The sequence below is a fragment of the Thamnophis sirtalis genome, unplaced genomic scaffold (assembly GCF_051295495.1).
Source record: "Thamnophis sirtalis isolate CommonGarterSnake01/CBP01778 unplaced genomic scaffold, rThaSir2_p1.2 scaffold_3, whole genome shotgun sequence".
NCBI classification, from domain to species: domain Eukaryota; kingdom Metazoa; phylum Chordata; class Lepidosauria; order Squamata; family Natricidae; genus Thamnophis; species Thamnophis sirtalis.
The window spans coordinates 144728327-144754306 of record NW_028261383.1 but is presented as its reverse complement, the minus strand read 5'-3'; the positions used below and the strand labels follow the sequence as shown (position 1 = coordinate 144754306).

At 41.1% G+C, this 25980-nt stretch overlaps 1 protein-coding gene across 1 annotated transcript in view; it reads left to right on the top strand.

Annotated features, from left to right (window-relative positions):
• Nucleotides 1-19135, top strand: part of ANKFN1 (ankyrin repeat and fibronectin type III domain containing 1) — a 131066-nt gene extending 111931 nt beyond the window's left edge. The window contains exons 15-18 of the mRNA XM_087710330.1: nt 971-1139; nt 7232-7398; nt 12487-12700; nt 18267-19135. Of these exons, the coding sequence (XP_087566456.1) occupies nt 971-1139; nt 7232-7398; nt 12487-12700; nt 18267-19045 (1329 nt within the window). The 3' untranslated portion in view covers nt 19046-19135. The remainder of the gene's footprint in view (nt 1-970; nt 1140-7231; nt 7399-12486; nt 12701-18266) is intronic.
• The last annotated feature ends 6845 nt before the right edge of the window (nt 19136-25980 follow it).

Sequence of the window (25980 nt, the reverse complement as noted above, 5' to 3'; positions counted from 1 at the left end):
TGGGTAGGTATGGCTCGGTGGTCATGTGACTAGGTGAGCGTGGCCAACTCAACATCACTCAGGTCAATAAGTACTTCGCCGTAGCTGTTACAATGTTAATAGGGTTAACTGGAGAGGCAGTTTCTGTAAGCAGGGCAATAAAGATTAGGCTAGAAACAACACCAGAATGTTTCCTTCCTGCCTTCCTTACAGTATTAGCCCTGTAAAGTGGAAAAAAGCAAAAGAAGATTTCTTCCAACAGCCGGTTCTCTGAATTGCTTAGAAAGTTAACAACCAGTTCTCCCGAATGGGTGCGAAACCGGCTGAATCCTACCACTGGATATAATCCATAATTAAGTTTGGAGTAAAAAAGAATCCTTAATTTAAAAAACGTTCATGTTTTTCTCTAGTGCAACTTGTTAATTATTATTTTAATTTTTTAATTTTTTAATTTTATTGCATTGTGCCAATTTGTAGCAGGCTGATCCAAGAGCAAAGGAGCAGACAAAACACCCTCCAAAATTTTCCCTAGGGTTTTGTTTTTTAAAAAAAATAAAGTTCTGAATATTTCTACCAAATTGATTTTCATGCTTCCATGAAAATCCAAATGAATGATTTCCAAATGAAACTCTTGGAAAGATCATGGAGTGAGTATTCTGGTTAATAAGTAACATGGATGTTAATTGGCAGGGGGGAGGCTGGGTTTGTATGTGTATATGTATGCTTGAACATGGAACATTAGAGCACGAAACCCTTTCTGAAGCAGGATTAAGAAAAGCATATCTCAGTGTGTGTGTGTGATGTGCGCATGTTTGCACGCCTTCAACCCACACCCAAATGCCTATGTTTTATAGGCATGCCTATCTGGGAGATGTTGTGAGAGTTTAATGTTTTATATCATTGTGAGGGAGGGGTATTGCTATAAATGCCATGTTATATCTTTCTCCTCCCCCCCTCCCCTCATTTCTTTTCTGTGCGTGTCCCTCTGTAGGCTAAGCTGTTCCGTCTGTATACACAGGAGGTGTTGGAACTGGGTCACAATGTTTCCTTTCTTCTCCTGCTCCCTGCCTCAGACGACGTCTGCACTGCCCCAGGACAGAACAACCCTTACACCCTGCACACAGGATTCCTTAACCTCCCTCTTCAGATGTTTGAACTCGGTATACTACCTTGCTTCTCCTAGAAATATTAACCCACTTGCCTTACAATAAAATCACAATGTTGTATCTGTTTCCCCCATCCAGTCTCTGCCTCCCCCTCCGCAGCTGAGAGTCAATAAATCATGCGATTTCTTGGCAACATCACTTTTTCTCTCTGACTCCAGATAAGTGAGAGACAGAGAGAGAGAGAGAAACAGAGAGAGAGACCCGCTAACTGGGTTACAAGGGCTAGTCATCATTCCCGGCCTGAAGAAGCCGCCCAGATACCACGCAACACACAACCCTTGAGTGTAACAAAGCATGCAGAATCAGGTCATTCTGAGATGGGTTAATCAGCAAAGCAAATTGGGGTCGGTCTGCCTTAGCGGGGATTTTGATGTCCTTCATAATTGCCGCTATTTGCCTACGCTGAATAGTTGGAGCTGAGACAAATACATCCATTATGTATGCATTGGTCATTTTATATAGGAGAGAAAACATTTCTGTGACAAATGTTGCTAATTAGGAGTCATTCTGGAGGAGAGCAGTGGTTTGTTGTTGGTTTTTTGGTCTTTTTTTGGAGTAAGTCCATTTCATTTGTTTGGAAGAATAGCTGCCCTGATTACCAGGACTGGGGATCAACGGTGGAAAGGGGGTGCTTCCTCCATGTCTAGATTCCCAAATACAACCAGAAAAGATAAGAAGCTGAACTAGATGGACTTTGATTCCATCAGGTCAGGGACACATTTGTAATTTTGAGAGCATCTGATTAGCACACTCACAAAGTGATTTTCTTATTCACAATCTGCTGGCAAGAGCACAGTGGTTAGAATGCAGTATTGCAGGCAGACTTTGCCGACTGCCAAGAGTTCGATCCTCACCGGCTCAAGGTTGACTCAGCCTTCCAACCTTCCAAGGTTGATAAAATGTGGATACCCAGATTGTTGAGGGAAATACAGTGACTCTGTAAACCCCTTAGCGAGGGCTGTAAAGCACTGTAAAGCAGTATATAAGTCTAAGTGCGACTACTATTCCATGTACACATGGCCAGCTACAAAACACTCATTAACCAAAAGGCAAATTAGCCCTAGGGATTGTCAACACTATGGTGCTAGATGTCCCTACATTGTATTGCAGTATTCTTTTTCATTCTTAAATTAAATGATGTTTTGGCAAAGGCTTGGAGTTTGGTAGACTGCCAAGAAATAGCCCTGTTGCTCACGGCTCCATGCTGCCCATTCCCATAATAAAATATTATTAGTAGGATTCAAAGCAAATGTGTCCCATCTGGTAATCTCCAGATGCTTTGGGATTTCAATCAGGGGTGGTATACACTTACCTTCCCTACGGGTTCACAAATATGAGCATGCACCCATGCACAGATCCTTCCACGCATGCGCTTTTGGCAAAAAAAAGGGGTCTAAATGGGACGCCATAGAGCTGGGCGTGGTGGGCGGAGCCACCCACAATCTCCACTACTGGTTCGGGCGATCTGGTATGAACTGGTAGAATACCATCTCTGATTACAATTCATGGGTTCCCCTGCCAACAGGGCCAAGCATCCGGTGTTTAGCTTGGTATAAAAGGATTGGCTTTGGTCATTGAGGCTTAGGGTTAGACTTTGCACTTCCCTTATTCCTTTTTGTAAAACCAGAAAGTCCCTAGAGGTGCTGCTAAAGTTTGGCAGCAAAATGCAGAGATTCCTTTTTTCATATTTTTCATGAGAAAAAAAAAAGGAAAGTAGGTGCCCCAAGCTCAGCTCTCCCCTCCAGAGATGCCACCCTCATCCTCAGTAGCCATTTAAGTGCACTCCATACTACTGTGCAAAAAAGTAAATCCAGAAATCGTGATATTTCCAGTAGGATTAGAAGCACATTTGATATCCACTAGACCTCTGCGCAGACAACAGAGCTAGTAAAGCTGTTTGACGTAAACAATAAGAATTGGGCTGCTCTTCGCATTTGTCTCAATGCAGTGAATTTATAATGCAGGAGTCATAAGCACTCCTGGGAGAATTCTACTAACAGCTCAATTTTACTTTCCAAACAAAAAGTAACTGATCTCATGCCCTCCAGCAGAGGCCATTTTCTGATTTATTGCACATTTTCCCCCAGTGCCTATAAAATAGCTGTGATTCACCTCCCAAATATTGGAAACTTCCACTCCCTATTAGTTGGGAGCTACTGGATCTTTAACTGTGAAACCACAGATGACTCTGCTAAAGTTAACATTTGTTACACCAACATTATAGCCCTGGTTTTCAAACCGCACAGCAGTAAAAGAGATACACCTCTGAAGATAAAACAGCAGTTGTCATTTTGCTAAAGTGCCACCTGTGTAGGGTAAGCTGTGAGCCTTCCAAGATGCTCAGAGAATAAATTAACCCTGTTGGAAAATGATGGGAAAAAAGTCACTACTGAAAAATATGTTGGTATGATCAGAGAGGGCTTGGGAGTGTGTGTGTGTGTGTTAAAACAACCCCACGGATTTTCAAGCAATTAAAAGGAAATGGTGACGTTCAATTGCACTGGTACGGCTTTCTCAAGCCTTTAAAACAATAGAAAACCTGCTGAACCTATAAAACAATTGAGGGAAGTAAAAGTTCTATTAAGATTACTGAAATGTTTCAAATATTCAGTGCGGAATAAATCAAACTGAATTTGCACTATTACTAAATGCTAGTGCTAGGCTACTACCTGTGTTAGGTTAGAGCAGGGGCGTCAAATTCAATTTCATTGAGGGCCACATCGGGGTTGTGTTTGACCTCAGGAGGCCAGGGTGGATGTGGCTAAAGTGGGCATGGCCAGCTTGACATCACTCGTGTCGGGGGCGCCTGTGGTGGCCGGAGCATTCTGCCAGTGAAAACAGGCTCCTGAGCTGTTTTTGGCTGCAATGGCTTCCTGCAACTTTTTGCCAGCGAAAACACCTCTGGAGGACCTCCCACGGCTCTTGTGAGCTCCATTTTCAGCTGCAATGGCCTCCTGCAACTCTCTGCCAGCGAAAATGGAACTCTCAAAGTCCGCTCTCCCGAGCTTTGTTTTCACTGGCAGAGGCACCGTGGGCTGGTTCGTTGTTTACAGGGTGGCCCCACGGGCGAGATCTAAGTACCCCAAGGGCCAGATCTGGCCCCCGGGCCTTGAGTTTGACACCCCAAGGTTCGAGGCAGTACCATAAGAATCTATTGCAGTTTTCCTATTACTGCAACTTTCCTTTTTTTTTTTTTTTTGACATTGCTGATTAGAAGTGGATTGCCGAGAGTTTAAGTGGGATTCTTTAATAGTTGTTTCTGGAGATGCCAGGCATTTCAGTGTGGGATGATTTGAGGCAAAATATGGACTGAGCCTAAACATACAGCATTGATCTTAAAAGTTCGTAAATAGAGTATGTTGGTGACTCAGTGAATATTTTAAAAAAAATTCATCAGAGGCTCTTTGTTCAATGGAGAGTTGAGTTCAACTCTTTGTTGAGAAGATGGCTCTGTTAAAAACACATAACATACATTTAGATCAGCTAACATAAACTGCTGTCATGACACTGAGAAGCTTTTTATAGAAACTTCCCTAGCTGTCCACAGAGCATGATGGCAACACCTGTCTGAAACTTCTTAAAGCAGCCTAATCCTTTCCTTGGAACCTGTAGCACCTGTAAAAGACAATGGCATGTTTCTGAGAAAGCTGCTTTAATAAGCTGCACAGAGATGCTGCTGACTTTGCGCTCTTGTGTGTGCCAAGAACCTTTTTGGAGATTGAATTCAGTGTGTGGCAAAAGCCTTTTCCTTATATCATTGGTTCTGAATACTGAATAAACATTCAGTATTAACCCACAGTGGTTATGGTTTGTGCAAGAAGAACCCAGCGTGTGTAGAGCTGATACTATCTGAAAAAGCTTTGGAGAAACACACATAATTACCTGTAGGATGTGCTTCATGGTTGACTGTAGTAATTGTTCAGAACAGAAAATGATCAAAGAGTGAGGGGGTGGCCCAGGTTTAGGTCTGCAATATTCCTTTCTATTGTGGAGACAGAAATAATGCTTATTGGAGCATTTCTGATCAATATATGATCACACCTAAGATGTAGATCTGGCAACATGCTTTTTATAAATGCAACATGAACAGAAATGTAAACTTGCACCCTTTCAATTTTTGTTACTGCTGTTGTATTTTCTTTTTCAGTTTTATTGGGAGGGGTGGGGGGGGAAAGCACCATGATTAACCAGAATTGAAAATCCATATTCAGAAAGGTATACACAATTGAGTAAGGTGATATTTTTGTATTGGGCCAGTACCTGTAGATGTAACGAACGTTTGTGCATTTTCAAATTGCATGAAACTCTTCATCAAGTAGAATCTAGAGGTATTATTGTTCAATAACCCTTAACAAATTAGATGAGTCTCATCTAAGTCCAAATACTTCATTAATCTGGTATTTTTCAGATGTATAGGCTGAGAATTATGAGGGTTTATTCTAACACATCCTGGATGACACCAAAGAGTCTGATATGGTCTATGACCGTATCCAGTGTTCTTTTTTTGATCCATGATTTAGCTGAACTCCGATTCTTTCAGAATACATTTATACATCTTGGTCTTTTCTTATGCATAAGGACTTGATGAATTTGTAATGAGATAATTGCTACTCTGGGTAGGCTGAGATCTTAATTATCACTACGTTGTGTTTGTCTTATTGAGACAGAAAAATATTATGGCCCAGCATCTTCATCTGTAGGAAATTCTTGTAGATAGAAGTGAACCTCTAGACTAGAACTTCTATTATCCATGGATGCTGACTATTTTAACCATAATAAAGCATGGAAGGACTGTTTAGCAATGTCGTCCTTGAGTTAGTTGTGCAGCGTAGCCCAAGAAATCAAGTACAATTTAGAATGGCATTTACTGCTCATTTGATACACAACTGAGACAAAGCAGTTATTCATTGGCATAAACCCATCAATGATTATTGATGAGTTTAAGCTTATGCTAACATCAACACAACTTTGTAGATTTTACTCAAATGATGCATGAATAACCCCTGGTCATTTTTCAGTCTATGAAGCTAGATCTGACTTTCTCTGATGAACGTCTATGCCCAAGCATACTCTTGCTTGTGTTTTCATTCTGCCTGATTGAGATTTCTATGTACATTTGAAGCTTGCATACTCTTTACATTACGGGTGTCAAACTTGCGGTGTCACATTGCCATCACGTGACATTTTGCAATGTTTTTTCCCATTTGCAAAGCTGGGGTGGGTGTGGCCTGGCATGACATATCCAGCCCATGGGCTGTCAGTTTGACACCCCTGCTTTGCATCGACAGGAAACTGTCCAATAGAAAAAATCACTTTGACCTTTTGTAAGGACTTAACAGATAGAGCCTGTGTGGCAAAAGCTTTTAAATGTGGTAAGATGCAGAGATGCTTAGTGAGCCATTGGCAATGTAGAACAATGCAGTTGAGATAGGGCAAACCAAATATAGGACAATGATGAGAAATCACTTTGTAAAATTTCAAGGCAGTTCTTCAGTACATCCAAAGTACAGGGGTGGGTTCTGGCTGCTGCTACTGCCAGTTCGCTCAGGGACGTGTCATGCGCCCACGTGTGCAGTGCAACAAAAATTGCTCTAGGCATGCACAGAAGGCAAAAACAAGATGGTGGCATCTATGGTGCTGCCAAGAGAACCAGTTCAGGGGTGGTGGCAGGCCTGGATCCCTACTGGTTCCAGCAACCTAGGCAGCCAAGTTACAACCGGTTCAGCCGAACCAGTAGGAGCCCACCTCTGTCAAAGTATAACAATAAATACAGCCAGATATGTAAGTGAGATATATGACCGCTTTCTTTGTAGCCTTCTAATCTAATTTAATACCTGTGGTAGTCTTTGATCCACAAAAGTTTAAGCCACGTAATTCTGTTTGATGTTAAGGCCCTACATGATGTTTTTGTGTTTTCACTGTAACAGTGAAAACCCTTCTGTAGTTTTAGCTCTTCGCATAATCCTTTGTTTTTCAGGGAATAATGTAAGCTATGGCAATTGATCTTGATTAAGCCCCTTCAAAAGGTAAGTCTTTGCGGGTCCCCTCTTTAATACACTTATTTATGTGCTTTGTTGTCTCCGCAGTTCATTTTTGCAGTTACAAGGAAAAATTTATTAGCCTCTATTGCCGCCTTTCCGCTGTCATAGAGCTAGATTTTCTGAGCACTCAGCAGTCCCTGAGGGAAGCCATTTCAGACAGTGAAGTTGCTGCTGCTAAACTAAGACACCAACAAGTCCTAGATTACATACAGGTAACCATCTGTTTTCTCACTAGTCAGGGTTAATTTCTGGCACGGGTGGCATTTGGGAACCTAAGCAGAGAATTGTTGGGCGAGGCAAGGCATAAAGAGGTGGCTGTTAAAATATAACTTAAGTTTTATGAAGACTTTATTTCACTTTTCCCTCCCGTCTTGTTCAAATTGCTTACTTTATGAGTGAATCTCAGGGATGAAATTATATGACTGAAGTGTTATAGAAAAATCTGTCAGTTGGGGTTATATACAGGTAGTCCTTGAGTTATGACCGGTTGCTTAGAAACCAAAGTTACAAGAGTCCTCCCTCCAAGGTACTTAGAGCCTGCTTCCTACGTTTGGATGGCTGCAGCCCTAACCTAATACTTACGTACAGATCCTTTTTCATACCATCCTGCTTGGAGGTCATGTCCTTCCAATTTGAGTAATCTTTTGTTTCTCAACATTATCCATTCTTTTATCCATGTTAAAATGGCCGCAGTATAGTAACGTTCCCAGTCCAGTACGCCAAATCCTCCTTTTTCCTTGGTATCTTGCATAGCTTTGGGTTTTATTCTTGGTTTTTTTCCCCTGCCATATAAATTTAGAGACCAATTGATTCAACATCTTTAAAAAGATGCCCTCTGAAATAAGCTCCTTCCCTCCCCCCCCCAAGAACTGAATGGCTCCCCCTCCCCACTCTGCTTTGCTTAGAAGAACTGTAAACATCTGGCTCTTCACCCCAATTTTTGGAGAAGTAAAGTGAGACCCCTCTCGTCATCACGCTTGCCATCTTTTATCTTTATCTTTGAAGTGTTATTGATTTTTATGGATACTACAGTATTAATATCAAGTAAACTTTTATATTGCCTGACTCTCAATAATTCTGAGCAGCTCACAACAATCAAACAAATTACAATCAATTCAATAACACTTACCAATAGTAATAGGTGAATTGGGTATAATCCCAAAACAATTGGAGTTTCACTTGAATACCATTTGGCATTGATAAATTCAACGTAAGTCCGTTACAGAAGGCAGCATTTACTTGGAAAAGCTTACATCCTATGATGATATCTGTAACACCATCAAGCATCAAGCAAATTTATGGAATATTTACACAGAAGAATTGCAGGCTGCAGAAGAATCTGTAAATCAAACTATGCCAGCAGATCTGGAGAAAGTTACAGTGGCCAACAGATTGGAAGATATCAGTCTATATACCAGAAGAAAGGAGATCACAGTAGCATTTGGTAGAATAGCAATAAATTTGGTATCTATAGCTACAAAGAGCAGAATCAGGCAGGACCTGGTTTTCACTTTGACCCTCTTTGGAAGTGAACACGGGACTTGAAGAAGCAAGATAGAAAGTGTATTGATGCTTTTGTGCTTTGCTATGAAGAAAAGTCCTGGAAGGTTGAAGAAAAGAGCAAGGTAGATAGCCTTAATTACCTCAGCAATGATTCCACCATTGGAAGATCTGAAGGACCAGGTTGGAAATAGATCGTCCTAGAGAAAAATCTATCAATGTGGTTGCTATGAGTCATCCCCAGGGTCAGGCCTGGAAGCCATCTTTTACAGTTGGCCTTTAGACCTGTCACATTTAATGCTGTGGGAAATTGGGAGGGGGAATCATATGGAGTGGGTATAGATATAGTCAAAATAACATTCCTTTCTCAGAGAATCAAGGACATCTTGCCCTGCACCTGGAGTAGTGTGACTGGAAGGCATCTCCAGTTGGGACAATGCCTGATTGGACCATGTGATGGACATGTGGGTGCTGGGTAGGGACTTGAACTTTCGTTTGAGTAGGGAAAGCCTGGAAACTTTCAGATTTGGGCATTCCCAGATGTGCCAATAGGACATGTCTAATAAAATAGAACTTTGAGGAAACTTGAGGAATCAAAGTCGTTTTCTTAGGGTTGTTACTGACAGCCAGTCTGATGATACCAATTCAATCCATTTTTAAAAAAATAGTTTATATTGGCAGATTTCTCTAGCCGCTTCTGATAGTTTCCAGTAATCTTAAATTTGAATCCAGGATGCAATACTCTTCTGTGATTTTACTGTCACATTATTTACATTTTGTAAATAAATCATTAGCTCTATTAAATGGGTCTTGACTTAAAACTCTGAAACAAATGCCTTCTTTTACACACCACTTAATAGAAAGAAAGCTTTTAACCATATTTAAATTTACTTGTATTAATCTACTTTTTTACCCACATTTTACCCACATCCGCCTGTACACTAATTCTTTGCATCCAGATAGGTCATTTCATAGGTTATCTATTCCCCCGCCTCCATCCCCAACTTTTAACTCTACATTCCCAGCAGCTTCATCACCCCACAAAGAGATTTCATTTTATGCCAATTATTGCACCTGATTACTTGTTCCTTCTTGGTGCTTTAGTGAGTAGTGTGGTTTAAGAGAGATATGTAAATAATTATGGCAAGTTTTTTGTTTCTATATTTTTAAAAACAAACTGCAGTCAAAAACTGTTGTGGCCTGCCAGTGGCCAGCATAACTGGCAGCAGATTCTGACAGTGAGGAAGTTGGGAAGGAACATCGGCCAGTCCTGGAGTCTGGGGATGAGGCTCGGATGAGGGCTTTGCATCAGAGGCAGAGATGGGGCCAGGGCCGTCTGGCAGTTATCAGCTGCCTTCGGAGTCAGACATCAGTGAGGCAGACCAACAGCTGTAGCCTGTTCCCAGTGTGCGTATGTGCAGAGTTGCCAGACGAAGGAAACAGCTAAGGAACCAGGATCGACTTAGGAGTAAGGCAAAGGTGGGTTGCTGCTGGTTTGGCCCGGCCCAGCCGAACTGGTAGTAGCGGTGGCCAGAGGCTCCGCACACCCGTCCAGACACTTCTATGCATGCACAGAAGCGTCATGTGCGAGCATGCCCAAACCGGTAGTGAAAAAAATTAGCAACCCACCTCTGGAGTAAGGCCACAGGTGGATGGTGAATGGCCCATCCCATAGGGAATAAAAGAGGAGCGAAAGGGGAGAGGTCTTTGCAAGAGACAATTAGTTCATTCCTGCATTCTTGCCAAATATTGCGGCATCTGAAAAATATCGGCCTGGCCACTCTCCAAGCCTGATATACGTTGGTAATTGTGAACTATCTTGAAAGACTACGGGCTGGGACTTTGCTGCAGAGGAATTCACTGTAAATTAAATAAAAGGGGTTTATCGGGACGAGGACTCGGCTTCGTGCTGCTGGAGAAGCCTAGGTCAGAACAAAAACTTGATAAATGAAGAAAATGAAACCTTGTACATATGCTAAAAAAGTCATAAAGACATAAATTATTATATACATTCACACACAGTTAATTGTTTTAAGACTTTACTGAATGCTAAAGATTCTAACAAGTGAGGAGGTCTGTTCTGCTCCTGACAAACATTTCATAGAGAAGACAGAAACTTACGTCCTGGTTTGCATGATTGTTTATGATTGATGAAAATGTGGCCATTTTTTAAACCACCATGTTTGTACCAAATTACTGTGACAGCATATTGGACCTGTCAGGTTCCTTCTCAAATGAAAACCAGCTGCATTCCACCTACTGGCAGCAGAAAAGGGCGGGGGAAGAAACACTAATTCAACTCCACCACATACCACAATCTTCAGCCACAACCGCAAAACCACAAGAACATTTGTATGATCCCAGATCTAAGTCAGTCACTATACAATCCAAACACTGTAAAGAATCAAGGAGTCCATAAACGGTGTTCAGAAACGGGGAACTGGTGAGAAACTAGATAGTAAAAAATTATATATAGGCAATGAATACGTTGAAACAAACTAGGCTATGGAATTTTGAGAAAAGAACTTTTATCGGGATTTACTAAGATAAAACAAATATCCAAAGCTGAATTTAAAAGTAAATCTTCATTTAAATGTGCAGCAGCATATGTAAGACACTTTTAAAGACAGAATCAGAATTATGTAGTTGTACTTTTGTTCTATTACATCCATCAAAATAGATTGGATAAGATCACATGAGAGATAAAGATTTATTTGGTTGTTTATTCATTCAGAAAATTTATACGGCTGCCCATGACTCTGGATGGCAAATAACTAGTTTACAAAAGAAAAAGAAAAAAACACGTATTAAAGAACTGACAAAATTTTTAAAAACCCAAACAGAAAAGCATGGCACCGTATGACAAACTTGAAAACTATTGTGAACACTATTCCAATCAATAGTTGTTCTAAGGTTTTTAAAAAGTATGGTAATGTTCCATTATTTACCGGTATTTACAAATTTGAGTTTTGCTTTCCATGTTTTCCCTCGTAAGTTTGGGTTTAGAGCAGGGCTGTCAAACTCGCAGGCCACGGGCTAGATGCATCATGTGCTGGTCATGCCCACACCAGGTTTAGCGGAGGGAGAAAAAGTCATGATACGTCATCATCACGTGACGACGCGAGTCCCCACCCACCCACCCCGGTTTAGAGGATTTTGATTAATTTCTCTATTTTATTTATAGGCAAGTGACAAATGTGCACATCTTCCTTGTTTTTAAGGAATTGTGCTAGACGTTTCCAAGAAATGTAGGATATGATATGCTTGATTATATGCAGAGGATATAATTATATGCAGAGGATATAATTAATACCTTAAATTATGTCCAGGATCTCATAATTGATTTTATTTAATCAGTTATTTTGAAGATTTTTCATAGAGTAAAAAAACAAATATAAAAGAAGGGGGGAGGAAAAAGAGGTGCCAGGAAATAAACAAGAGAAGAAAAAACCCAAAGTTATGAAACATAATTACTTCTGACCTTTTTTTCAACATTTTTTTAAAAACACATCGTCTCTCCAAAATACCTCAGAAAGTCAGAACTCATAGAAATTTGGGGGTTGTTCTGGTTTCCTAGCTAGGCCAAAATTAATTATGCAAATAAAATGCAAGTGGTCTGGAAAATTGGAAGGAGAAGGTTCAGTGTCAAAAATCTTGAGTGCATGAGAAGGCAGTTCATCTTGAAGATCATTATCAAATTCTACTAGGATTATCTTTCTCTTGCAGTTAACCGAAATCAATTAAAGTTGTCAAAACAAGAGTTGCTTGTGAAAATATGTCTGTATTACTTCCTCATGCAGCAAATTGATGAGATCTGGCGGGAAATGAGGTGGATCAATGAAGCACTGCAGTATGCACGGTACAGACCAACAACCTCTGGCTTGCCCCTCGTGAAAATTCTGGATCTCTCAGAGGAGCCCCTGCAGAAGAAAATAAGCTCTACGTCCTCCCATCTTGACTGTCTTCCATCCCCACCTCCTTCCCCAGAGATGGGGATGCCAAGGAGAAAAGCTGGTAAGGGGAAAATATTGTCGCCTCTTTCATCAAGGCACAAGGTTTCCACTGTTTCTGATTCAGTAGGACTTAGTCACCACTGTAAGCTAGAGCTCCCTAAAGAACTCAGAGTGGCTGTCTTACATTTCCCACTGGATTTGGCATCTCTATGATAGGTCTCCAGACATAATATTCAGTTAAATTAACCAAGGAAGCATTAATCAATCAATCTATCTATCTATCTATCTATCTATCTATCTATCTATCTATCTATCTATCTATCTATCATCTATCTACCTACCTACCTACCTACCTACCTACCTACCTACCTACCTACCTATCTATCATCTATCTATCATCTCTCTCACCTACCTGCCTGCCTGCCTGCCTGCCTGCCTGCCTGCCTGCCTGCCTGCCTGCCTGCCTGCCTATCTATCTATCTATCTATCTATCTATCTATCTATCTATCTATCTATCAGCTGTGGTGGTGCAGTGGTTAGAATGCAGTACTGCAGGCTACTTCTGCTCATCATTGGTTGACAGCAGTTTGGCAGTTCGGGTCTCACTGGCTCAAGGTTGACTCAACCTTCCATTCTTCCAAGGTCAGTAAAATGGGGACCCAGACTGTTGGGGAAAATATACTGACTCTGTAAACTGCTTAGAGAGAGCTGTAAAGCACTGTGAAGTGGTATATAAGTCTAAGTGCTATTGCTACTGTGTTTCCCCGAAAATATGACCTACTCTGAAAGTAAGTCCTAGCTTGATTTTTATATGTGCACCCAATATAAGCCCTACCCCCCCAAAAAATAATTAAGACCCCGCCCACTCCAGATCAATCCGTAACTCTGTTATGGGCTACAGAGGCCTTTTCTAAAGGCCTTTCCTGAAAGCCACTGTAGCCAATAACAGAGCTCTGGATCGAGCTCTGTTATCAGCTGCAGAGACCTTCAGGAAAGCTTTTTGACCAAAGAAGTTCCTGAAGGCCTCTGACAGCGAAAAAGAGGCCCGGGGCGATGGGCACAAGTGGTGATTCAGTGGACAACATCCCCCCACAAAAATAATAATACCTGGTGCCTTTTTTGGTGGAAAAAAACCTATATGACAGGGTCTTATTTTCGGGAAAACACAGGTATATGTATATCACACTGGTTCAAAGTTGACTCATCCTTCTATCCTTCCGCAGTCGGTAAAATGAGGACCCAAATTCTTGGGGGAAATATGTTGACTCTGTAAACCGCTTAGAGTACTGTAAAGCAGTATATAAGTCTAAGTGCTGCTGCTATTCTGAAGAATTCCCTTCTCTAATTTGGCATCATTCACAATCTTGGCTCCTAAATTCCCTCGCCAATGTAATTAATGTAGCATGAGCACAACTCATATGCTATATTCTAATCAGTATTAAAATGGTTCTGCTTGAGCATCTCTGGATATGTCACATCATATTCAACCCTCGAAAACCTGTTTCATGCTGCACCACAAATCTCTGCATTGCCACACATGAGATAACTAGTGCTACTTTTGCTGACCAGCGGTACATAATCATCCAATTATTGCCTTTTTTCTCAGTCATTATCCTTGTGTGTTTGCATATGTAGGTTTTAATGACTAGAGCTGATCTTCTGCTAAATAAGCCCATTAACGTGAACACAAAAACTCAGCCTAGCTTAAATAAATGTCATCTTCCTGATATTGGACACATAATTCAGGAGCTAAAATATTAACCTATTTGATCTGGACTTGTTTTGTTATTGTTGCATTTGGAGGTGACATCCACAGAATTATTAACATGGCTCTGGATGAATCAATGTATGTTAAAGATCCATATGTTCTTCATTCCTGGGACTTGATCAAAATATGAAGAATTATGCATTGGGGGGGGGGGGGGAAGCATGGGAGTTGCCTAAAGGAATTATTATATAATACTGGAATGCAAAAATATGCAATACACAGACTTGCACCAATGGATAACAACAACAACCATATGGCACTGTTACATTAGCTAGGAGACTACGAGGCTATGATAAAGTTCAGAACAGTTGTGATAAAATGCCTTCAGAAATCATGGGTGCTCCATCATTGGAGGTTTTTAAGAAGAGACTGGAAAATCACTTGTCTGAGATTGTACAGGTTCTCTTGCTTGACTAGAAGACCTCCAAGGCCCTATTCTATTCTATTCTATTCTTCCTCTCTACTCTACTCTACTCTACTCTACTCCAGTAACAGTTTGACTGCCTGTTTACCAGCTGTGTCAGTTACACTCTTGCGCACTTCCCATGATGTGCCACGAGAGGGCGAGCTGGCTTTGCACCAGGGAGAAAGACAAGCAGCTCTTCCTGCTGTTTCATCCTAGGTCTCCTCCCTTCCCCAGAGCTGCCTCATAAACAGCCACCATGACTATTTGACTGCCTGTGCAGAGCACCAACTCATCTCCCCACCAAGTAGTACCTATTTACCTACTCGCACAGAACATGCTTTTGAACTGCAAGGTGGGCAGAAGTTGAGGGAAGTTACAGGAGCTCACCCCTCCCCCACCACCACGCAGTGCTAAGACTGGGACCACTGGATCAAAGACCGTCTCCAGTGTCATTAAGCTAATGAGCCACTGCGCGTCACATGATTTTTTTAAAAAAGTAATAATAACACTAAAGGAATAAAATGGTAAAAATATGTATGTTAGCCTTCCCCAACCACTGCCCTCCATATCTATTGGATAACAACTATCCTTTCTATCTGGAAAAGGACCAGGCAGGGGAACAGAAGGGTCAATTATCACTGTTCTGCTAAGCACAAGGTTAATGTTCCATTAAACTCAGTGGCCCGCAATACAAGACTTCCTATTCTTCTACCTGCTTCCATTTTGCCTGATTTGTCCCGGCAGAATATATACGACCCCCGTATCCATCCAGCATACAAATCTAGAAGCACACTATCATACACAATACTCTTCCCTTCCCCACCTCCGCCAGTAGACAGTTCAGGTGACAAATTGATATGAATTATTTCCCATGTCGTGCAGACTGAAAACTGAGATCTGCACATAAATACAGAGCCTCTTTCACAAACAGCCCAGCATCAGAATAAATCTACTGTGGGAAGCCCACGCAGCTGATGTTTGCGATGTTCTGAGATTGAAGGCTTGTTTTTATTTTGGTTTGGTTTGGGAGCATTTTTTTCCCCCGGCGCTGGTCTGGTCTCTCCGTTTTGTGTTGGGAACAGATGAGTGGCGTCACGTACCAGCCATGGGACTTTCCAGAGAATCCAAGCTCCTGCGGCTGGCAAAAATCCCAAAAGGTTAGACCGGCTGTCTAGAGTCAGGCAGTCCAGAAAATGCAGGAAAGAACAAGCAGCAAGCTTTTTCTGTGTTCTCCCCCTTTAGTAAGAAAAAGTCAATTGCCTTCTGAGTAACAACAGAGGTTGTATTTGATTGGTCCAAAGACTGAGATTGACAATTTATGATGCATCAGAAACATGGGAGTGGAGGGGGGATAGCAATAGCGGTTAGACTTAAGTATCGCTTTACAGTGCTTTGCAGCCCTAGCTAAGCAGTTTAGAGGGTCAGCGTATTGCCCCCAACAATCTGAGTCCTCCTTTTACCCACCTCAGAAGGATGGAAGGCTGAGTCAACCTTGAGCCCGATGGGATTTGAATTGCCAAATTGCAGGCAGCCGGCAGTCGGCAGAAGTAGCCTGCAGTACTACACTCTAATCACTGCGCTACCAAGGCTCTGAGGAAGCCTCTCCCAAACATTGTCATAATCCCTTTTAGCTTCCCAATGTGGTAGGTTCCAGCCTCAATTTCCTTAGAGCGCCGGTATTGGAAAAATCATTCTAGTGGCCAATTTTCCCCATCAAGGTCTGAATCTTACCTTTGTACATCCACCAACTATCCCCTTCTCTGTTCTCTTTTAGTGGCATCCACAGCTTGCATCTCTAGAATACAAGCACTCTGCCAGCGAAAATGGGCTCCCAAGCTCCATTTTTGCTGTGACGGCCTTCTGCAACCCGCTGCCAGTGAAAACGGAGCTCGGGAAGGCCTTCGCTGTTTCCAGGGCAGCCCCGCGGGCCAGATCCAGCCTCCGGTCCTTGAGTGTGACACCCCTGGTCTAAAGGAATAATCATAGTGATTAATCATACCTTTTGTTTGTGATCATACATTTCAGAGTAGGGCTTATGCAGATTTCCATTCAGACTAAAAGCACTACAGAATTAGGCACTATTAATGACCTGCTTTTGCTCTGAAAATACATCTAGCACAACAGCCATTCATTTGGCATTCTTCTAATGGATTCCTTGTTTCCTCATATGCTATCAGAGTTTCAAAGCATACAATGGGGAGAGATAGTTTTAAGCAAGCCTAAAACTATAAGGGCTCCTATTATCCCAGGGCTGGATAATTGAACATAATGACTGATAGAGAAGTCAAGAATACATAAAGCCAGTAATTCATGGTAAGGTTAACAACCTATCCAAAGTCCATGCCAAAGAAGGGATGAAGCATCACACAAAATCAAGAGATCAACAGCAGATGCAGGACATGGTCCAAGAATCAAAAAACAAGATTTCACTAAACAGGTAACTCAAAAATTATAGGACTAGCATTTCTGGGCTGAAAAGTATCAGAATGTTTCTGAGTGGCCATCTGAATGTTTGCAGTCCAGAAATGGTAGCCCTATCAGAAGTAAGACGTTGGCTGAATTCATGTATCACACTAAGCCATAGTTTTAATCATGGTTTGTTGAATAAGCCTTATTAACTAGATTCACCCATAAAACTAAGCTACAGATCACAATTTATAAAGCAAAGCAGTTGGATTTAGTCATCCTATTAAGCCAAAATTAAAGAAACTATATTCTGATTTCGGACAATATGTGAATGAAGTTCAATAATTTTACACAGTCTTGAGACCAGCATGCTTAACTTCCTTCTCAAACCAAAATAATGATCTACCTGAGCAAGCAGTGTAAAGTTATCTCGTTGAAGGACCATGATCCCACCAACCATCCCAATCAACATCACTATTTGTAGTAATTCATTCCTCATATCCTCTACCAAAGGAGAACATCAGAAATGGTCCTTAAGTTCTCTTCATATTTAGAGAAATATATTCAGTAACAATGGCAATGCAGTGGCTCAGCAGTTAAGAGGTAAGGTGTCAGCTGAATTCTTGTATCATACTAATCCTGGCTTGCTAGCTTGAAAGACCGCAGCCCAGGTTTGAGACCCCAGCATCATGTGACAGGGTGAGCTCCCATCCTCACCTCAGCTCCTGCTCACCTAGCAGTTCAAAAGCATGCAGATGTGAATAGATAAATAGGTACCATTACGGTTGGAAGGTAACAGCACTTTGTGATGTCATACTGCCACATGACTGCAGAAATCAAGGGCCTTGAAATGGCTCAAGGGCCTTGAAACGGAGATGCACACTGCCGCCTATAGTCGGCAGCAACTAGTGGAGTAAAATCCATAGGGGCTCCCTTATTCAGTAACAAAGAAACCTATTTCAGGTTCATTTTGCTGCAGAGGTTAGTTAGGCGCACAGTTAAGACCTGTGGACTGTTCAGAGTTAATCTTTCTTATTCTCTTGGCAGATTCCCAACCATATTCCGATGAAGAAGGTTGCTCAGAGGTGTTCCTCCCAACTGACAGTGACTATGATTCCAGCGATGCTTTGAGTCCACGAGAACTGGATTTGGTTTATTCATCCTCCCAGGATATCTCCCATCAGGCCGTGAGTTGTTTGAGTGGTAGCGCCCCAGATGTCCTTCAAGTCCATGACATCAAACCCTGCTTGACTCCAAAACAAAACCCAAGAGGGAGCAGTGTCTTAGAGACAGAGGTTGATCAGTCTACAGAGAACATGCAGAGTCTGTCAATTGGAAGGCTCTCACCCAAAAACCCAGAAAAGAATTCCGGCTCAAAGCAATCTTTGAGTTTCCTAGGGAAGAAAAAACATGGGAAACATCAGCACTACAATTATTTCAGCCGACACCATCGCTGGCTCCGTGTACACAGCGAGACCCAGTCCATCTCTCTTTCTGAAGGCCTCTACACTCCCCATCTCACACAAGCCATGGACTACTCTCAAGAGCCCACGCCTGGTGAGCAGATCAGTATTTCTATTGATTGCCCCCGCAGTACTTTCTTACCTCATGCTTCAAGTCTCCCAGAAGAAGGGAAAAACAAATACCAGGAACTGAGGCCAAACATCCGTAGAATATATGTTGAGCCTTACAAGACCATATTATCCAGTGAAGGGAGCAAGCAGTCTGGAGATCATCCAGATTTGCACAGCCCGTTGGGTCAAGGCAGGATTGCAGAAGATCAGTCTTGTTCTAACATCCCCGAAGTGTTCAGCAGTGACCTGTAAGAGGTCACATTGCTCAGTAGCCCCTGCTCCTCTGCCCTGCCTTCAAACTAAGATCACACTTACCACAAATGGAAAACTAGTTCTTCAAAACAAACTGCATTCAGAAGTCCCAGTTCAGGTCTCTACCAAACGGAGGGGCAGACTTTCGGCACGGTTTTTTAAGAAAAGACATAGGGAAAACTTTTGCATATATGCTTACTTGCACTTCTTCTAAAGTTCTAAAGTTAGGTGGCTGATTCTTGACTCTTTATTTGGTACTTAACAAGGCAGAAAGAAATGTTATCTTTTTCAAGTGAAAAAGAAATTTTCAGGAAACTTAAAATGTTTCACTACAGAATTTTCCCATCCTAAATAGTCAGCGTTGTCCCTCGCTTATTGAGTAGCATTCATGGCTCCAGGAGCTGATTTTTTTTTAAAAAAAAAAATCTTCAGCATCAGTGACTTTATTGTGTTTCACCATGCTGGGCAACGCAACATCAGTAAGAACAATTGTTCAGAAAATAATGTTGATTTTGAAGAATAACAAGAGTGGTGCAGTCAAAAAGGTCTCTGCAAACAAATTTGAGGAAGATTATCTGATTTTACCATTTTTCCTCCATTGTAACCTTCTGTGGGAACGATCACTGGGAAGGATCCCAAAGTTTTACTAGGAGACGGGGGAAAAACCCCTCCCTGTTTTATTTTTTATTTTGTGGTTTTCATATCTACAAGAGTATGAGCAGTTTTGCTCCTACAGCATTTTTCAGCTATACCATTTGAATTGATATCTTTCAGGATATAGCTACCCTAAATCATTAAATCAGAGCACTTTTCATCTTCAAGGTCATTTTTGCACATTATTGGTTGGTAATTCCCAACATTCTTCAGGTGGAAACCCAGCTAATTGATATAAACAAGTTTTAGAGACAACTTCAGTTGGCGATCTTATTTGGAAGGAAGTCTTTCACCTTATCCCTTCTCTTACATTTTGGCTGTTTGATCAATGGAATTTGACAGTTCACCTTGTCAAAAATGGGGAATGAGCACATAAATTTGTGGGTAGATTCAGGAGTAGTGGCGTGGCTTCTTTATCATGGTTTACTAATTGGCCATTTTGAAGAAGTGATCCCCCAACTACAATTTATCTTTGTTTCTTGTAAAATCTACTGATCTCAATATTTTGAATGTAAGTATACCATTAGGATTTGAATCCCCTTTAATTTATACAGCTCCTCAGTATGCAGACGGATGTTCATATAGGATGGCTTAGTTGGCCAAGTGATGGGAAGTGAGCCTTGTGATTACTGCCTTGGACCACTTCTTAGATGGAAATGTATCATGAGAATCATCAATGTACGTTATAAGATCTGGAAAGGAGACGGTACTACTAAATGATTTTGTTGTTAGGGGTATAGGCCATTCTGAGTGAGTGTAATTGATAACAAAATGAAAGTTTTAGTCAAACCAATGAGGCCATCATCAAGACAATGTGGCCGTCATCAAAAAGTTTTTGCACAGAATTCAAAGTATCTACTTGCACTATTCACAAGAGCATGGGTACCTCTGCAGTTCTCTGCCTCTTGATCTCTGGGGAAAGCAGAGAGAACCAAGCATGCTTACAAGTCTTTGAATAATCAAGACCCCAATCTTATCAGGAGACGCTCACATCCTGGAGCCATTTGAATGCACTAAATCACCTCCACAGACGTTGTTGACGGCACTGATGTCTACAGAAGAACTGATCATCTCTTGCATGTGCAGAGGTGAATACTTGCAGCAAGTTACCAATTTTAAGGAAAAACGCCAGGTTTTCCATGTTGCTATCAAGACTTGCAACTAGTGTTCATTAGTGTCTGCTCACTTGCAGGAAATCTGCCCCCCCTTCCTCCCCCCAAAAAAACACCAGCACTCGGTTTTCTGCTGGATTAGTTACCCACATCTTCATTAATGCTTAGAAACTACAGTGAGCATGCAGAAAGTTATGTCTACTTCTTTGTTGAAGTGTAAGTACATTTTTTCCAGTGGAGCCAATGAAAATTGGAAATGCTTTGAAGAGAAAAGAGAATTCCATATGTATGGGTGTACATAAATACATACATGCATACATACATACAGGGAAGGGAATGTTTTATTCGCAAAATGAATACCAAGAGTCTTTAAATATTAATGCTTTGAAAAGATATATGCATCTTTCTATTCTAAGTCTTACATACATGTTCACCAAAATGATGTGTTCAGTTGCTGGTCAACTCTTGGCTCATGACTGTTATGGGATATAGATAGATGGCATAGATATGTAGATGATTTTGTAGATATGGGGGTTTGTATACATGTAGATATAGATAAAGATATAGATTATATAGGTATGCTGCCTTATGGAAAGCTTTCTGGTATATTTGAAAAAAGATATTGCACAATTCAGAGTTTCTTCAGGAAGAATTTACTTTTGCCATCAACAGGAACACACACACACACACACACACACACACAAACACACAAAGCACTAAGCACTTTGATTCCTGCGGCACATGATCTAGTTTCCTCTTCTTTCACCCACTGCAATCTCACTTCATGTAGCAGTAACATCTCTCCTGATGCTACTGTCCTACAATTTTTTTTAAAAAAAAATCCCTTGACTTAGTAAAACAGGGAGAAATGTAGTGCCACAGTTACGATTTTTATGTTTTCTTCAGTAGAGTTGATGACAAAAGCAAAATGTTCCACAGCATGCATACAGTAGAAATGTGTCTCAGTTCTGACCTACTTTGAGTTTAATTCTCAATTTTTCCTTAACTTTCCTCAAATCCAAGAAGAGGAGATATAATTGAGGGTAAAAAAGAGAAATCTATCTCACATTTACTAAGAGTAAAAGAGTAAGGGTAGGCATGGTTACCCAGCCATTTTTTTGGGGGGGGGGGAGCAGTGTTTTCCTATTTAAAAAAAAATCTGAAAGATAACTGGGATGACTTCCTAAACCAGTTATTCCAGAATAATTCCTCTGAAGCCAGAGGGCATCTTCTAAGTCAAATGGTTGGTGAGCTAAATCATTGCCTTGTTGCTTTGCTCGGTTGGACAGGGAAACAATATGAAAGTTATGAACGGATGATCTATTTGGGTAGCAAAGAAACTCTCTAAAGGAAAAAACCAGGTAATATTTCCCAATTTTTTACTCTCTTGTCTGAAAGTTTAGCCACTAGACAGAATACCTATTCTTCTCCCTTAGGGAAAAAATAAAACTTAGGAAATAAAAAATTATAAATGAGATTTGTAGGATATTAACAATAGGATTAGCTTGATTACAAAAACAGCCAGAATGGCTACCTGCAATGGCAATATTTTGAAGATTGCCACTAAACCAGCATGAGATCCAAAAATGCACCCCCCAATCCTTTGCAATGTCTCAAGCAGGGAATGCTAGGCCACAACCTTTGGTTTGTGTGTATATGTGTGCGTGCGTGCGTGCGTGCAGCAACTTGAGAGGCAATGTGTTTTCAGCCAATCTTGTTGAATACCATCCAGCCTTGTCTATATAAAGCAATTTGGCCATTGATTGCTTGTCCTTGTTCTGATTCTTATTGTAATTTGTTGCTGTTCATGCAACTGAGTGTATGTTAAAACTTTCAATTGTACATTAAATGCACAATTTTGCGTGCTTTAAATTTCTGTACATACATGGATGCACAATACTATAAATACTGTGTGTTAATTGTCCTTGGGGAATTTTGCCTCCCAAATAGTATTTTCATGTATATGTCTCTTTAAAAAAATGTTTAAAATACTGCTGTATTTTGCGTGCCTCTCCACGTGTGTGTTTTGAAAAGAGGACTGGCTCTTACACAGAATATTAAAGGAATCTAATTTTCGACATATATTTTTGATAACTTGAAATATACGAAATACTCTTTTAATGGAAAATTTGATCAGCCTAAAAAATACTAAATCTATTTGATGAATGGTATTCATAGCCATAAGTTATTATTTTTGCTTTTAGTTAAGAGTATGATTTTGTGTATAAGAAGGTATCATGGATAAGATTTCCTTTTGAAATTTTAAAAACATCAAAGTATTTTTTTTTAATTGCATTGATTTTACTCTCCAAAATAGTTCAGTTTCAAACAATTTGCTTTTGGTCCATGCTTTTGGAATTGAGCTAGATGTTACCATATATACATGTGCTGCCTTTCCCCATTACAACTGATTCTAGCATTCTTTGAAAATCGACAGATTCCAAAACAATTTTTATGCCAAGCCAAGGAAAGGTAGTAATTGGCGTGTTCTCAAAAGAAGCTGAGCATTCATTAATTGTTTTTGCTCTGTCAGTGAATGATGGGGGGTCTCCTCAGGAGAACTAAATGTTTCAGGAAGCAGATTATTATGTGGAATTTTATCGGCTACCCGCATTTATCCTACAAAATGCCCTTAAAGGCCTCTGTTGTTCCAGTTCTTTTTTTTATTATTATTAAATTTGTTTGCCGTCCACCTCACCATGCGATGACTCTGAGTGGCCTATAATATCATTGTAGGAAGCTGCCCTAGAGTAGTTAAGGAATCTCCCAGTAACCTCTCATTCTCATAATCACATAGCCTTATTTCCCTGATACAGTAGTCCAAATGATTGAATCTGGGATTTGGGGCCTGCAAATCTTTAGCACTGGAAAGACTACAGGTAGTTTTCAACTTACAACCAATCAAGGACCTACAACCGGTCTTTATCCTTATGACTGTTGCAGGATTCCCACAGTCACGTGATCAAAATTTGAGTGCTTGGCAACTAGCATGTATTTACGATGGTCCCAGCATCCCAGGGTCATATGACCGCCATTTGGTGGCTTCCGACAAGCAGAGTAAATGGGGTGTTCGCTTAACAACTGCATGATTCGCTTAACAATTGCAGTGATTCGCTTAACAGCCAGGGCAAAAAAGTCTGTATGGTTGACTCATTTAACAACAGCCTTGCTTAGTGACACAAATTTTGGTCCCTGTTGTTGTCGTAAGTCGAGGACTACCTGTATGGATTTCAGCTGGTTTACCCTGCATTTCAGCTGCATGCTCATTTTACAAGTTGTTTGATGAGTGGTGACAACATGCCCTACTATCATCATGGATGTGTGTCATTGCAGCTACTCAGAAAACACACTCAGCACTATCCCACATGACACAGTGGCATAAATCAGCAGTTCACCACACCCATAGCTGATTATACATTTCTGGATGCCTTCTTCCATCTGTATCTTCATACCTCTCAAAGCAGCAGTGTTGTGTAGCTGTTAGATTGTTGGACTGAGCAAAATCTCACTCCATTATGACGTCTACTACTGTAGGTGATTTTAGACCAATCTCTGTATGCCAATCTCAAGCAATGTGGTAGCCTAGTGGTGAAGATGATTGCCTCCTACTTGGAAGTTGAGAGATCAATCCTAGGGAGGGGCAGATATTTCTCTCCTAAGGCACAAAAAGAAAATATCTGCTGTGAACTCCACATATTCATCAGGAAGGGCATTCAGCCAGTAAATGCCCATCTCCATCTAGTTGCCCTATCTCTACCCTAAATAGGGACTACAGAATCATAAAAAGGGAAGGGTTTTTTTTCCTGTTTCTCAACCTTATCTGGTTCAAACATGTAATGTAAAAATAAAGCACCAACGTATCCCACTGAGTTGATTAGGAGAAAAAGGACTTCAGCAGGATGTTGCTTGAAAGAAGAGCAATAAGGTTGAGAGAATGGAAAAGACTCAAAAAAAGTCATAGTTGGATAGAGGTGAAAATTTCAAAGAAGAAAAAAGTAGGATATGAACAGGGGTGAGATGCTATCGGTTCAGGAGAACCGGTAGCTCCGAAGATCAGCTGGGAGCAAACCAGTTCACTCCCACTCGCAAGTGGGCCCAACTGCCTGCCCCTGCGCTTTACTTACCTTTATCTTCCTTTATCTTCTCAGCTGAGTCACGCAGCAGAGTGGATTGCTATGCCTCAGCTGTTTTTCTTCCCAAGCAGTAATCCGGAAGGTAAGTCTTCTCTAAACTGTGCGCATACATGCTCAAAGCGCGCACTCAGTGAACCAGTTGTAAAACCGGTAGGATCCCACCCCTGGATATGAAGTGGCGAAAGGCAAAGGCAGAAAAATCTGGAGAGACTTGGAATAAAGTTGTGGCAGTTCGCTTTCTTATCATCTGCCTTGACATTGTTTGATTACTAGTTCTTTTCCATGAGTTTCGCAACATGTTGTCAACTATGGAAGGAAATAGTACAATGAGTCTCCGCAGAGAACGGTGGCAGCAAGAGTTGTAGTACGTTTCGTGATCAGCCGAGTGCTGATCGAGCCCCATCAACAGTCCTCGGTCACAGACTGGGAGATTCAGGGGAGCCATATGGAAGAACAGTGAGCCATGAAACGAAATTGTCACATCAACATAATGCTGCTTCCTCTTCCTTTTCAAATGGAGTCTTTGCACGATGGTATATATGGTAACAGATTTCCTACTGAAGTCACTTTGCAGCACTCTTAAGATAAAAGACATGTACTCTGCAGGCTTCAAACGACCACTGAGAACATTTCAAATTCATTAGTCTGATTCAATAACTGCAGACAGGGTTGTACAAAAAAAAAAAAAGCAGCCGAGGAGGTTCGCACAAAAGCCAAACGTGTCCTACTATCATGTGTCCTTCCTTTTTTTTCGGGTTTCCAAAGATGATGGTTTTGTTGCATGTACCAGCCTAAGTAAATAAGTAAATGAACCCATGAAAACGCTCTCAGTTGTCACGCCAAGGTGACATCCATGACACCATCCCCTCCAAAGCCGTGCCACTAAAAGAAAACCTAGTATGTGTGCATGTGTCTTTTTATGGAATTGGGGCATTTCTGCATGGACCAACAATGTATTCTCTGGGATTTGCTTGGTTGGTTGTTTATGCTTACCAGAGTTCCTCTTTGCACCAGACAGAATCAAGGTGAGCATTTA